This window comes from Sitophilus oryzae, unplaced genomic scaffold, assembly GCF_002938485.1.
Source record: "Sitophilus oryzae breed Bouriz unplaced genomic scaffold, Soryzae_2.0 scaffold_1802_pilon_pilon, whole genome shotgun sequence".
Classification (NCBI taxonomy): domain Eukaryota; kingdom Metazoa; phylum Arthropoda; class Insecta; order Coleoptera; family Curculionidae; genus Sitophilus; species Sitophilus oryzae.
The window spans coordinates 1,056,869-1,071,864 of NW_022146505.1; the positions used below are offsets into that span (position 1 = coordinate 1,056,869).

The 14,996-nt window shown below is 29.4% G+C and overlaps 2 protein-coding genes and 1 non-coding gene across 4 annotated transcripts in view; 2 read left to right on the plus strand and 1 right to left on the minus strand.

Moving 5' to 3' along the window:
- Positions 1 to 733: 733 nt before the first annotated feature.
- On the minus strand, positions 734 to 10,529 carry LOC115883063 (bone morphogenetic protein 10-like). Its single transcript, XM_030901346.1, has 5 exons — positions 10,454 to 10,529; positions 5,959 to 6,191; positions 2,785 to 2,934; positions 2,181 to 2,710; positions 734 to 967 (listed from the first exon to the last, which is right to left on the minus strand). The coding sequence occupies exons 2-5, from the start codon at positions 6,047 to 6,049 to the stop codon at positions 734 to 736; spliced, it is 1,005 nt and encodes a 334-aa protein (XP_030757206.1). The 5' UTR covers positions 6,050 to 6,191; positions 10,454 to 10,529.
- Positions 10,530 to 10,603: 74 nt separating this feature from the next.
- Positions 10,604 to 14,996, plus strand: part of LOC115883060 (long-chain-fatty-acid--CoA ligase 6) — a 97,838-nt gene continuing 93,445 nt past the window's right edge. Inside the window, exon 1 of one of the 2 annotated variants that reach the window (XM_030901337.1) lies at positions 10,604 to 10,947. In XM_030901337.1, coding sequence (XP_030757197.1) covers positions 10,872 to 10,947 — 76 coding nt within the window. In that variant the 5' untranslated portion in view covers positions 10,604 to 10,871. Of the gene's footprint in view, positions 10,948 to 11,535; positions 11,677 to 14,996 lie in introns of those variants that run through there. The other variant, XM_030901341.1, reaches the window with a different exon arrangement.
- Trnan-guu lies at positions 11,259 to 11,332 on the plus strand. Its single transcript has one exon. It is a non-coding gene; the product is annotated as a tRNA-Asn (tRNA).

The window sequence follows — 14,996 nt, forward strand, 5'->3', positions numbered from 1 at the left end:
GTTTTGGTTTGGAAAATGAAAATGTGAAGAAATAGAATAACAGAGGCATCAAAAAAGTTAGTAAAAGAGACATCAAAAAAGGACCAACACTTTTTACATATCGTTTTATTTATACACCGTTTCTTTTGTTATTAATATGTATAAATTGATGATGATGATTGTATTTTTTTGATGTTCTAAATTCCCTAAATTAAAACATACCCTTAAAGAATATTAATGTTATAATATAATATTTACTTTGTAGAAAATTTAAAAACAATTTATAAATTATATATTTATTATCTGAATTTACAACTTCATAGAAGAGAAAATTACCAGAAATCTGTTTCTATTTTTTTTTCAAAATTTTAGCGAAAACAAAATAATTTTGAAATGAAAATGTGAGAAAATATGAAGGAAAGGAAGAAATTCCATCAACTGAAATAGTTCTAATGAAAAATAAACTGTAGATATATCTATTTAACTCCAGGTTAGAAGTTTTTAATCGTAGTATAACAATAAAAATCGTTTAATGTGCATAATACTAAAATACTACAATTCAATAAGTTCATTTAATTATGTGTGTGAATATCCTAACCCCAAGAAGGTGTTTTATCCTTATTGAAACTCTAATACAAAAATCAAAAGATAGGAAATACATATTACTTTTATTCGAAACAGACATTATTTGATACATATATATAAATAAATATCTTAACATAAAAACGTAAAATTAATTAATAAATTTTATTTCTTATCTGCAACCACACTCCAAAACCACCATATCCTTGTATGCATATCGATAAGTTAACACTCCTCTATCGTCAATGTACAAAATAGAAATGGAATCCAGCACAGTAGGAACACAGCAAGATCTCGAGGCTTTTAGAGGATTGTAGCTGTGGATCAGAGCTTGCATGATGGCATGTTTGGTTGGACTTAAATGCTCGGCTACTGGATAGAAGCATCTTCCCTGGCATTGATAAGCCTAGAAATATAAACAATAAGAAAATCGTATAGAGGACTTATAGTCATAGTATTTAAATAAATCTTGAAACCGTTTGCTTTATAAGTAAACTAGCGTGTACCCGCGACTTCGTTCGCGTCGAATTAATCATTTGTAATGGTGATGATAAAGCAAAGCAAGAATTTCCATTAACATACACACTCGATAAAATTTTCTCACATTTATGTCAGCATGAGAAAAAACAATATGGCGATATTATTATATTTTGGCAGTTTATAAAAACACCCTTTGGAATTTGAGATTCGAGAAACCCCTCCTTATCGAACCTCTACACCCCACAGTCAATCCGTTTGCCAAAAATCAGCTCAAGCAGTTTGAGCAGAATCGTGATTACTCAATGGTCATATTTTATGAAACACCCTGTATAATTTTTTAAAAAAATTTTAAAATACGTAAAACAACAAAATAAAATATACGCGGTAAAGATTTTTTCCGAAAAACTCACCGGTTTTTAAATAAAAAATATTCCAATATTTGAGGGCTAGTTTCACCCCCTTGGAATTCGAGTTTCGAAAAATCCCTTTTTATCAAACCTCTACACCCTAAAGTCAATCCGTTTTCCAAAAATCAGCTTTTTACGTCAAGCGCTTTAAACAGGATCGTGATTAATCAATGACCAGATTTTTCGAAACACCCTGTATACATTTTTAAAAAATCTTAAAATGTGTAAAAAAACAAAATAAAATATACGTGTTTAAGTGTTTTTTTCGGAAACTTGACCGTTTTTTAAATAAAAAAAATATTGTAATATTTGAGGGGTAAGAAATCCCTTCTTATCGAACATCTACACCCTAGAATCAACCTGTATGCCAAAATTGAGTTTCTTACGTTGAGTGGTTTGAGCAGGATCGTGATTAGTCAGTGAGTCACTTAAGGATTTTATATATTAGTATAGATATAACATTTTAAGAAGTTTTTAAACTTGACGATTATTCATATTAGTTTAATAGTGAATTTACCAATTGTCATGAACGACTGAATAGTCATGAATGACTTTTATCTGTTAAATGAATTGCTTTTTCCCGTTATTTATTTCTAGATTAGACATATTTTTGAGGTAACCATCACTGTTTCACCTGGAATGGGAATCCTTTACGGGATTTTCGACCGAAAAAAAGGACGCCAGTATGTGTCGTCACTGGAAACTGCCCCTATTATTTCTATGTTTACTTACATCATAACCTGGTGGTTGCACTATCCACAAATCATATTCAATCTCCTTAAAATTAATATACAAAGGTTTTCTTTTACAATTATTCCTTTTATATTTCTTTGCTATATTTTTCTTCAAGGAGTCATCAGTCCATAACCGATTAGTTTCTTCCTCGTAATCTTCTTCGACGTTTCTTTTCTTTCTTTTTCTCCCATTTTCTCTCTTTTCATCTGATACTATAAGCTTCTTGTTTATTTCATCCTCAATAGAATAAGTCAGAAGTAATACTGGATAATCATGATCGAAGTTTTCAATCACCGGTAATAATGATAGTTTTAAGTTGTTCGTTGATTGATGATAATATGATGAAATGGTGACAGCTAGCTTTAAGAAGCGTTTACTTGATCTAGCTTGAAGAATATCGCTGACTTCTTTAGTTAAATTAAATGAGATCCAGGTGTTGTTGAAATGATGTACTTCCAATCGATTAAGGCTCACATATTGCTTGCTAATTTCATCGTAAATTGATATTTTTAAAGTTCTTTTAACTCCTGAAAAAAAATGAGTGATGCTTTAGGTTGCAATGCGACCAAAAAGTCCAAAGGCTGATAAAAGAGGAATTTACCTGCCTCAAAAATGGAGTTAATTTTTACTTCTGTCAAAATTTTTAATTCAGCTGCAATAAATTTCTCTTCTTTGCTTGATTGTGGTAGGTCAAAAATTAAAACATGGTTTTCAGATAATTCTTCTAAAATATCATTTTCTTCTAATTTTTCTACAAAAAAATAAGGTTGCTGTATCTTTTATATCTTTAATTCAAAATTTGATTATCAATCGAATGCTACAGCAAATTAAATAATATTTAAGTATATTAATATTTTTTGTTATATACAGGGGGTTGTCCACCACATACGACACGGAGTATTGTAGCTAAACGATGAGATTTTTACAAATTGTAAGTTTGGGGTTCGTTGAAGGACTATTAGAGCTACAATTTAAAAATATTTTTACAAGATACAGAGTGTCCCAAATAAATAAAAAATATCAGAATTGTATTTTTTTAAATGGAACGCCCTGTATATTATTACATTTTTAGTTTCTACGATTAAAATAAAGGTAAATTTGATTAAGGTTTATTATACTTAAACTTTACCGTTTTTGAAATATTTTCAATTTTGTGAAATTGTAGTCAAAATTTTAAAGCTTCATTTCTCCAAGGGTATCAATGTTTTTAATACTAAATATTTAATGAAGTTTATTTATTGATCAGTTATTGTGTTGCAATAATAAAAATAATAGTACCTTATACACAGTGTCTAAAAATTTATTTTAAATAATTATTAGCTTCAAACGGCAATAACTTCTTTAATTTAAATGGAATGCCCTATATATTTTAGGAGAATCAGATGCACAATTAAATTGTCTATCAAATTGTATTATACCATTTTTTACCTATCCCTTCAAGTTTTCGTAGAAAATGCATTTTCTTCTAAATTAGACCTCATTTATCAATATATCTATGGAATATTGACATTTTAGATTGTTTTTAAAGCAACAAATGTACAAAATGTACAGACTAGTAATATTATCGTTTTTAGCAAAACGATAATATTACTAGCCCATTTGTATGCAAAAAGAAAACTATTTAAATCTTTATAAAAGGGTATACCATTAATTAAATATAACACCATTATTTCCGCCCATATACTAATTAATGACATACTTAATTGTGTTCGCTAATAAATTATTATAAATAAATGTGGATTTTTGAGTCAGAAATCAATATAATAATAAGTTATCAAATTAAAGCCTTTGTTGTTATAAATAAGCATTTATTAAAAAATGAAATATCATTTTTAAGATGTTACTTTTTATCACACTGTCTAATGCCCATGCAAAATTCAGTTTTTTAGTATTTGGAGCAATTATTATTAATCAACGCAAACAGTCAGTTAATGTAGTTTGAATACTGGAATCATATTAATTGGTCCTCTTTAACAAATATTTAAACAGTTTTTTTTTATTTTTTAATGAAATAAACGAATTATATCGACATATTAGTATCTGTACTCTTTAAAAATTTGATACATCTTTAAAAATAATCTAAAATGTCAATAGTCCATGGATATATTGATAAATAAGTTCTAAATTACAAGAAAATAAATTTTCTACGGAAACTTAAAGAGATAGGTAAAAATGGTATAACCTAATTTGATAGACAATTAAATTGTGCATCTGATTCTCGTAAAATATACAGGGTGTTCCATTTAAATTAAACAAGTTATTGCTGTTTGAAGCTAATAATTATTTAAAATAAATTTAGACACTCTGTATAAGGTAGTATTATTTTTTTTTATTATTGCAACACAATAACTGATCAGTAAATAAACTTCAGTAAATATTTAGTATTAAAAACTTTGATACCCTTGGAGAAATGAAGCCTTAAAATTTTTACTGCAATTTCACAAAATTGAAAATATTTCAAAAACGGTAAGGTTTAAGTATAATAAACCTTAATCAAATTTACCTTTATTTTAATCGTAGAAACTAAAAATGTAATAATATACAGGGTGTTCTATTTAAAAAAAATGAACTTGCCACCAACAGCTTGCAATTTTTTCAACTATCATTACTTTATGATGTTATTTTTTAATATCACGAGCCAATTTAAAAAATGTTAAAAAGTAATGATAGGCTTGGTTTTAATAAATATTAGTAACTCTAACAGATCTAAAGATATTAAAAAAAAATGTAATAACCAAGTGTACAATGTAGTCTGTATTATCTCCTCCGGCTGCTCTAACTGTCTGGAGAAGTCGGTTCATACTGTTAATGGGGTGCTTTCCCATTATTCTTCAAGGACCAAGCGAATATTCATAATTTTGGACATCTTCAACAAAATCAATGACTTTTGCACAATCTTTGACACTAAGAACCATATTCAATCGTACACAACAATAATCACCAAAGCCACCTCGTCATTATGAAGAATACAGTGGCATAGCAAGGCGGGGGCGGAGGAGGCTGACCGCCCCGGGCGGCAGCCCTCCAAATACCTGCGAGGCGACAAAAAATTGTTATAAAGGCGGCGGACGGATTCTGTAGGGGCGGCAAACCTGTCTCCTAGAGGCTGTCCGCCCCGGGCTCCCCTAACCCACGCTACGCCACTGGAAGAATAACATCAAAAAGTAACGATAATTGAAAACATTGCAAAATGTTTGTGGCAAGTCCATTTTGCTCTTAAAAATTAACCAAGACATGTGTTGACGTGAGTCAACAAACAAAATATTCAGGAGACACGGGTCTGACCGTAAAATAATGTTTTAGGAAAATTTGTTCACGAAATTATTGTACAGGGTATTTTAAATATAGAGTAAAAAAAACTCTTCGATTAACCCTGTATAATAAGTCAAATACTAAAGTTTATAACAAACTGAGTTTTTGAATGAAAGTTGATATATTTGTAGGGCTAAAAATAAAAAACAAATAACATTTTAAACTTGACTAAAAAAATTTAAAAAATTTGCGTTTTTTTGCATCTAAGTGTAAAAATAAATTACAACCTTCTTAAAGCCAACTGGCAGTAAGCGCCATTAAAAAATAAATAAAGGGCTTGACCTCGCCAAAATTATTATCGATTGTCAACCCGCAGCCGTCTTTGACGCCGTTTTTTTTCTCGATGGTTTGGTATATCTGATTGTAGCATATTTAAATATAGTAAAAAACTAATACTACTAATAAATTCACTTGTTATAATATCAGATTAACTTCAGAAAGAAATTATTCAATTTAAATTTACCTGCTTGCGTAGGAATTAGACTGCGAACCAAGTCAGGTCTATCACTATTACTTCTACCAGCGCTTTTATTTTTCTCGTAAAGCTCCAACATAAACTTTGGAACATGATACCTAATCCTCCTCTTCAAACCCTGTTTTACTGTGTTTTCTCCAGAATCACTCACATTCACCACCGGATTGTCCAGGCTTGGTGCCTTGTGACCGTTGATAATCTTCACCTCGATGGACGTGTTACTAGTAAAATTATTCTTCAATACCAGAACGAGGTAAATCCACAGAATAAGAAGGATAGGAGCGAGAATAACAAGACTGAAATACATGTCCAGATAAATTTAATGGGTAAACTGAGGACGCCAAGCGTCGAGACGTCGATGTTATGATGCTCTCTCTTCGTATTAAACCACTTGAGATCCATTTCGAATTTTATCTCACCTTTATCGACCATTTAAGAAAAATATGTTCCTCCTGCAATACCTCGCACTATTTTTAGAATCTAATATTATTTTGGTTTTATTTTTATTGAAAATGATTTATCAGTCAGCAATTGGTTTATATTGATATGCATTAAAGTAGCCTAAACCTTTTCAATCAAAAAGTTTTGTAATTTTTTATAGAAACAATTTAGAAACCAATACCTAACTATTTAAAGGTGGTAAACAAACAATGTCTTATTTAAAAGAAAGTGCTTTATTTTTTTCTATAGATTCTACATCCTACATTTAATTTTCTATAGAATATGCTTTCCAAGCCGTTGATTCTTCAATGCTTGTCTGGCTAAAAATGTCATCCAAATGTTATCCTCTTTCTGAAAAAAATCAGCTTAATTTAAATTCTGATTAAAATCAGTTAAATATTTTCCTGTCATCCAATGCAGTAAACAATTTTAGCTTCTCACTATTTCAAACTGAAGTAAAAAAGATATTTAATAATGCAACATAATAGTATCTTCTATATCATCTACTATCTTCAGAAGAAAATTTAATTTGAAGAATAGGTAGACTCTATATGAGGAGCACACTCTATAATATTTTCAACCAAAGGGACATTGCAAACTATATACACAGAGTTCAAAATTTTTTTTGAAAATTTGGAATTTTTTCAAAAAATATTTTGGAAATTCTTTTAGTTTTTAGTTAGAAAACATAATTTCTTGGCAACATAGGTAGTAGATTGTAGATTAAAATTACAAGAAAGAAAATCCAGAAAAAATCTAGTGGTTCTCAAAATTTTAGCAAAAAATATTTTTTTTGGAAATTTTAAAGTAAAATATCTAACTCGGTTATTTTGGATTTATTTGAAAAACGGAAAAGAGAAAATATGTTTGTGTGTGTATAAGGTGCCCGGTGGCGTAGAGGTACAGGCTCTCGTCTACCAATCTCAAGGTAGTTGGTTCGAATCCCACACCCAGCATTGCATCAGCCGACTATTTTTATTAAAATAAAAATAGTTTGGGTACCTAGGTCGACTCAGCCTTCAATGAGTACTTGGGATTCACAATCCTGAGGTAATAATAGGCGGTTGAAGCGTAGTGCTAGCCACATTACCTTCCTTGTATACCGAACGGCTCTAGTATGGCAAGCTGTAGCTTGCTACTCCCAAGGGGTTTAACGCTATAAACGGGAGCTATTATTATTATTATAGAAAATATGTTTGTTTTATCGAGATCGACCAGCTCTGAAAATATTTGCACTTATTTAAAACATACCCTGTAAATAAAATTAATTTTTATTTAAAATGTCTATAAACAACTTACAAGACATAAAAATATTCGAAATTATTTTACTATGCAATTATTCATTATGAAAGTAAAAAAACAATATAGAAGAAAAAAAGAAAAATTGGTATTTATATTTATGTAAATTAATTATCTCTTATTTGTCAATCGCACCCTAGTAAATGTCACTTCTGACTTTTGATAATTACCTAGAGTAACATTGAGGTTGGCGTGATTAGGAAGTAACGATTTTCCCAATCAGCTGACTACCCTATGGAAATCATTCAACGTTGTCATGTTTTTGGAATTTTCTTAGCTTTTTTAGGAATACTCGTATACAGGTTTCTGCAACAATGCGTCGGGCATCTGTGTAGGTTCTATAAAAAAGAACTTTTTAAGTGCATACCTAAAGTCCTATTTCAGGAGAATACACTACTCAAAACAATTATCGCGTATTTGAATAAAAGTACTTATTACATATTTCTAAATGAAGCATACATTTGGCTGCCTTTTTCTTGTGAGTTTTTTTAGGATAATTAGGGTAGGCACTGACATGTAATTACAGAATAATAAATCATTTAATGGAATACTCTATATATTATTGCACTTTTGGCTTCCTTATTAATCACTTTATATAGTCCTAAAATAATATTAAGCTTGCTTTAATAATTCCAGAGGTATAAATAAATGAAAAAATTTCAGCCTATTTTAATAAATTTATTAAAAATATAAGATGTGGCCATAAATCTAAATATACTGCGGCTTACAGGTGCTGCTTATATTATAGATAGTCTCTACTTACTTTATTATAAATATCGGTAATTATTCCCACCAAGCAAAAAACCTTACATTACATTTGCAACATTGCAGTCAATCCCCAAACAGTTTGCTTTGTAATGTTAATTTCTAAACGTTGTGTCGTGATTGATGAAACCTTGCTACAGAAACATTGTTTTTGAATGGCGATTAAAATGTTTTTTCTGCAACATTGCAACAAAGATTCAAATGAAAGATCCGCGCAAGTTAATAATAATTAATAACATAACAAATATACCATAAGATCGAAAAAAACGCATCTAGTTGGCTTGGAAATGAATATCGATGACATTCCCCATATAATTTTACATATAAAATGACGGCGATTTTCTATTCATAGCCATCGCTGACGCATTGTTTTTTATTATACAGTATAAGTTAGAAGTTAGGTTAGGTAAACGCACTTGTTTTTTTACGTTTTTGGTATCACGTTTTATACTTTTCGAATGAGATTTTAATGAATGTAAATGTAAGTATAATTTTATTATCATGTGTGTTTTAATAATGCTTAGCCATGAATAAGTATAACAAATATTGTTTAGTTTGTTTATAAGCTAAATTTTATTTTAGGCAATGTTGCAGCAATAAATTTTGCTTGTTGGGTGTTGGGTTAATAATACAGCGTATTCAAAATTCAATGCCAAACTTTTAAAAATATAACATAATTTTTCTTTTTTTTTTTAATAAAACACCCTTTATATTATCTTTTTGTTGAAGGAAGAATAAAAAAATAAATATTTTTGTATTTTAAAATTTTTAACGGTTTCGCAAATATTCGCGGTATATGGCTCTTTCAACGGCAAAATACCAGACAAAAACCATTAGGTGGCTTTGATAAAGACTTGCTTTTGAAAAAGCCATATATTGTAATAGAATACCGAAACCGTTAAAAATTTTTAAATATTTTAAATACAAAAAATGCTTAATTTTTGATTCGCTAACAAAGGAATAATACACAGGGTGTTGCAAATTTAATCTACAAAATATGTTGCTATATTATGAAGATATTATATTTTTTAACTAAAAATTTAAAAAAATCCAATTTTTTTCGAAAAATTCAAAATTTGGAATTGCATTTTCAATGACAGTACATTACGAAAACGATTATGTACCTTATTTTAGAGATGTGTTGATGAGTACCAAATGCAAATACACGCTTCTAAAGCTAAAATTGCTGTAAATCTTTACCGACCTCTTTAAAAGGGAATATAACTCCAAAAATTATGATGTGTTCAAATTGATTGAGTTGATGAATCAAAAAACAAACCACCAAAAAAGACGTATCTTGATAATAAAGTGTGTTTTAAGTATCTTTTTTTGTGTAACCATTCCACAGGGTGCTTCAAACTTTCGCCAAAATAACATTCTGTGTTTCTCGTATAATAGCCAGATAATCGTTAAATTAACCAAGTCAAATAATTTAGCTACGCATTGTTTAAAAAATCAAAATCGTCCAGCCAGAACAAAATATTGAAAATTTCATTTCAATGACCACTACGACGCCTTTTTTTCAGATATCCGATGTTTTTTCAGTTGAATGAAAAAGAGCATAAAGGAAATGTTATGGTTTATTTATTTAATTATAAAGTCTTATAGAACTACTCATAATTAAAAATTTAGTTTTTTTAATAACTTCATTAAAAAAATCACTAAATACCTATATATTTTTTTTTCACTATATTTATTGTAATAAATATAGTGAAAAAATATACCTTATACCCGTCCTTATACCGTATGATCGAAAAAAAAACGGCGTCCAGTTGGCTGGGAAATGAACATCAATGACATTTCCCATATAAATTTACATATAAAATGACAGCGATCTTCATTCCATAGCCATCGCTGACGCCGTTTTTTCCCGATCATACGGTATAAGTACCTACTGATATTCAAAATTGTATGACATCATTTAGTTTCAATACCTATCTTCAGGTAGTAATTTTAATATTCATCTCTTGTACCCTACCTGCTATGTAAACTTATAGATAACCCCAACAAAATTACACACAATTTTTGGAAAGTATCGGCAACATCGCTTCCCAAAGCCAATCAGTTTTAAGGGTTGAGGGTTGAGGGCAAAATTGCACACACACTGCAACGTTCGACGGTTTCGTAGAGCGGTCGATGTCAAGCCGGCCATGGGGGTGAAATCCTGAAAAAAAACACGCCAGTCATCTTCAATCATTTTTTCGAAAACCCGTTGTGATATACGTAGGAAAAATCAGTCTGTTATCCTAGTCAATAAGTCCCTTAGTTTTGTAAGGAACACCCTAGCAAATTTAGTAAATTTTAGTCGGTTAGTGAGTTCGGCGGCTATTTTAGCAATAAACCGGTGAATTTAGCAGAATTTTAAGTGCCTAAAGAGAAACAGCAACACTGGAATAATGTTGGGTCTTCTAGTCAACGCCACATGCACCTCTTTTGAGTATTTCAAAAGCAAATTGGAATATTACTCTATCGGTAAGAATTATTATTATTAAATACCTACCCACTAAGAAAATAATAAAAAAACCTAACGCAAGTTACTGTTAAAACTGTCCTATCTATAGGTACCGTATCTTAATCTTTAATTTTTTCCAAAAAATAAATGTTATGTAACACCGAATGGCCTATAAAAGAAAATTAATATATTATTTATTAATCTAAAGTGAAGAGTTATATTTTTCGGAGTAAATATACATAATTAAAAGAGATATTAAAATAAGCCACATAAAATTTTGTTTAAACAATGTCCTCTGGCTTTTATACGATATTTATTAATTCCTTTCCAAGCCTCCGTGGCGCAATCGGCTAGCGCGTTCGGCTGTTAACCGAAAGGTTGGTGGTTCGAGCCCACCCGGGGGCGTAACTTTTTTATTTTTTTTTTGAATAAAATATATTTTATTTACTTCATAAATGAATGTAACGGAATTTTCACCTTTTTTTACTTTGAAAACATCATCGTTAAAGTGAATATATCAAATTATTATAAATAACATTTTCAAAACACGTTTCGAAAAATCTTTTAGTGAAACAAAAACGTGGTGTCGCAGTAATCGGTTTAAACTTATTCAAACTACCACTTTTCCGGTTTCCGTGACATATGGCTAGTTATAATAGTCGATTTGTATGAAACCTGAGTGGAAAGGTTCAATAAAGTGAGTGTTTATTTAACTCTGACGAAGTTGAAGAGATATTATTGTAGAAAATGTAAGTAATATTATTCAAAAAATATAATATTAGGTTAAGAATTTTATACTTAAGTCTGCACCAGAGACTTAATGCATGTGCCCGCGTATTCAATAAGATGCATCAGGGTATTTATAGAATTCGCACAGTGATCTTAGTTGCCTAACCAATGGTTAACGAATAAGCAATATCTTTGAATTTTAAATTTATTTACTTACGTATTTACTATTTATTTACTTTTACTTCTATTATTAAAAAAATTAATAAAAAAATTAATAAAAGTTTATAATTATTTTCATAAATAATTGTTTTTATGACAATTTGTTGAAAATATTAGATAAAATTTACAAGACATTTATTTGTTTATTTATTTAGCGTATGGCTTACATCACAGTATCTTAAGTTATAGGACACAGAATGGTATAAACAACAAAAAAAAATGTATATAAAAAAACTGCATAAACAACAAAAAAATATGTAGATAAAAAAACTGCATAAACAAAGAAAAAAAAACATACACAACAAAAAAATAGGCTAATCGCATGCATACAAGACATTAAAAAAATATAATAAATAAATTTTATTATTTTCGATCACAGTCCGAATTGAAATTATATTTACTATAAAATATAAATATAATATAAAATATTATTTTTAATCATTGGAAATCAGTGAGGATATCAATACCGTATGATCGAGAAAAAACGGCGTCAAAGACGGCTGGGAAATGACAATCTATGATAATTTTGGCTAGGTCAATCGCTGTACCTGCCATTTACTAAAAATTGACATAAAATTTCTCAAAAATTAACACTAACTATGGAAAGAATAAAAAAATAGAACGTTTCCAGACACACAAATCTGTTTCCAAAAAAAACATTTTTTTTCTCGAATTTTAAACTAAATCATTCCAAAATCATTTTTACTATAAAAATAAATTACAACCTTCCTAAGGCCAACTGGCAGTGAGCGCCATTAGAAAATAAGAATAGTACGGGCCAAGTAAATGACATCTAGAGCTTGACCTCGCCAAAATTATTATCGAATGTCATTCCCCGCCGTCTTTGACGCCGTTTTTTTTTCGATCGTACGGTATTATAGGGTATACATGGTGCCCCAGAAATAAGTGCAAGTATTTTAACTGGTATGTAGTATAGTTCAACCCCAGAAACACGCCTATGAGATTTTTTTCGCGAAAAAAAACTTTCAAAATCGATTTTTTTTAGTTTTTAGTAAAAAAAACATAATGTCTTGATAATATGGCAACATAGATAGTAGATTAAATTTACAAGAAAGGAAATCTAGACAAGATCCAGTGGTTCTCAAAATTTTAGAAAAAAATCTTTTTTTTTTTGGAAATTTTAAAATAAAATAACTCCGTTATTTTCGACTTATTTGGAAAACGATAAAGAGAAAATATGTTTCTTTTATCGAGATCTACCACCCTTTAAAATACTTGCACTTATTTCTGGGACACCCTGTATAAAGTTCTCTGTCAGGTTTTTGATATGAGCTTTTCACTCCACTCTATTTTACAAAATATGCTGGAAATTCACTTGTGTCTAGCCCCAGCAAGGCAACTATTAAGCTTGACCAATCGCGTTAGAGTTTTTGACAAAAGCGGATGCAGAACAGCTGTGGCGCACTATATAATTTATTACAAACAAATAAAGAAAATCAATGAATATCTAAAAAACAAATATAAAATAGTAAAAACCAACCAACCCCACCAAATAACCAACTAACCAATGAATTAACACCCTCCAAATAACCACGCTAACCAAAGCTTAATAGTTGTGTTGCTGGGGCTAGACGCAAATTGGAAATTCTAGCGGCGCACATTTTAAAAATATTTTTGCAAATATTTAGAGTGGTTCAAACCAAACATATTTTCATACTAAAGTTGTATATTTTTCAATAAGGATGATAATAATTATTGTTAGCTTCCCATTCTAAAAATACCATAATATCATATATGTACTATACCGACTGGGGTTTGAAATATAACCATTTTTAGACTAAATTTTCTCCAAATTTAAAAATCTCCTAAAATTATAAAATGCCATATTACATATTTATATTTTATAATTGAAAATGTAGGTATTGTAGTAATATTTATTATTTTTAAAACTAGATGTACTAAACATGATATATACAGGGTGCGTCAGAACCTGATATTTTATTTCTGCCATTATTTCAAATGAAACACCCTGTATTTTACGTCATAGACGAACATAGCGTTCCATCCAACTTTGTCTATTAAAAAATAAATTTTATGTATGATATAATAAATACTTATTTATTTTATAAGCTGTGTCAATCCAATAAATCGTATTTAATAGATATCCAAGTCCAAAAATTTCAGTTTTTTGCAAATATGTAGGTCTATCACTTTTAATGGCAAATCAAAAAAAGTGTGATATAGATGTGTGAAATGTTGTCAAAAAAAACAGAATTTTCTCAATAAATATCGATTTTAGACATAGAAAGTGCTGTACAGTATGTCCCCGGATTGTCTTTATAAGAGGGAAATCAGTTTTATTATATTCTTATTATTAGAAAAAAATTATTTAATTCATTCTTCTGACTACACCAGTCTCCATTTTTTATTAATATTTCGTTATGCGACTCTTGGTACAAGAGAATTATGATATTTTTCTTTTTGATTTATTAAATTTATTATTCTACTTTGCCGGCAGTTCTGGTTCGATCTTGCCACTCTTGTGTCGCGAGTGAGTGATTTTTTTTAGACGATGCCAGGAATTAAAGAAGTTTTCTCTGATGTTGGTGAGTGATTTTCTTTAAGCTTTCTTTTTTTCTTTTCTTTTTTCTCTTTTTTTCTTTTTTTTTTGGCTACTTCAAAAGCCATTATTAGATTTTCCGTAGCATAGAACTAAATTAATTCTGAGTTGCTTTGACATGATGTTCAAGAATCAATACACGGTTGAATTTTAGAATTGTTACTAATAATTTTAAGGTAATTGTTAATAATTATTACAAGAGTGATAATAGTTATCGGAAAGTGTGATATTTTAACAACAGTAAAAAATATGACGCTAATCAAAATTAATAATAACAAAATTTACCATTTACCACAGAATGAAATCGAGAAATTATATTACCATTGAAACACGTTTTGATTTTTAGAACTTAAAATTCAATTATACCGGGTGCGTCTCAAAAGTGGCTCACCCCTATAACTTTTTTATTTTATTTTTTTGAATAAAAAACGAGATTTGGTATGTTGGTATATTAAATAAATTAGGATTGATTGACGTATTCATTTGTTTTTGGTCACTTCCTGTTTCACCGAAAATGACTACAACTTTTGATTTTTAAAT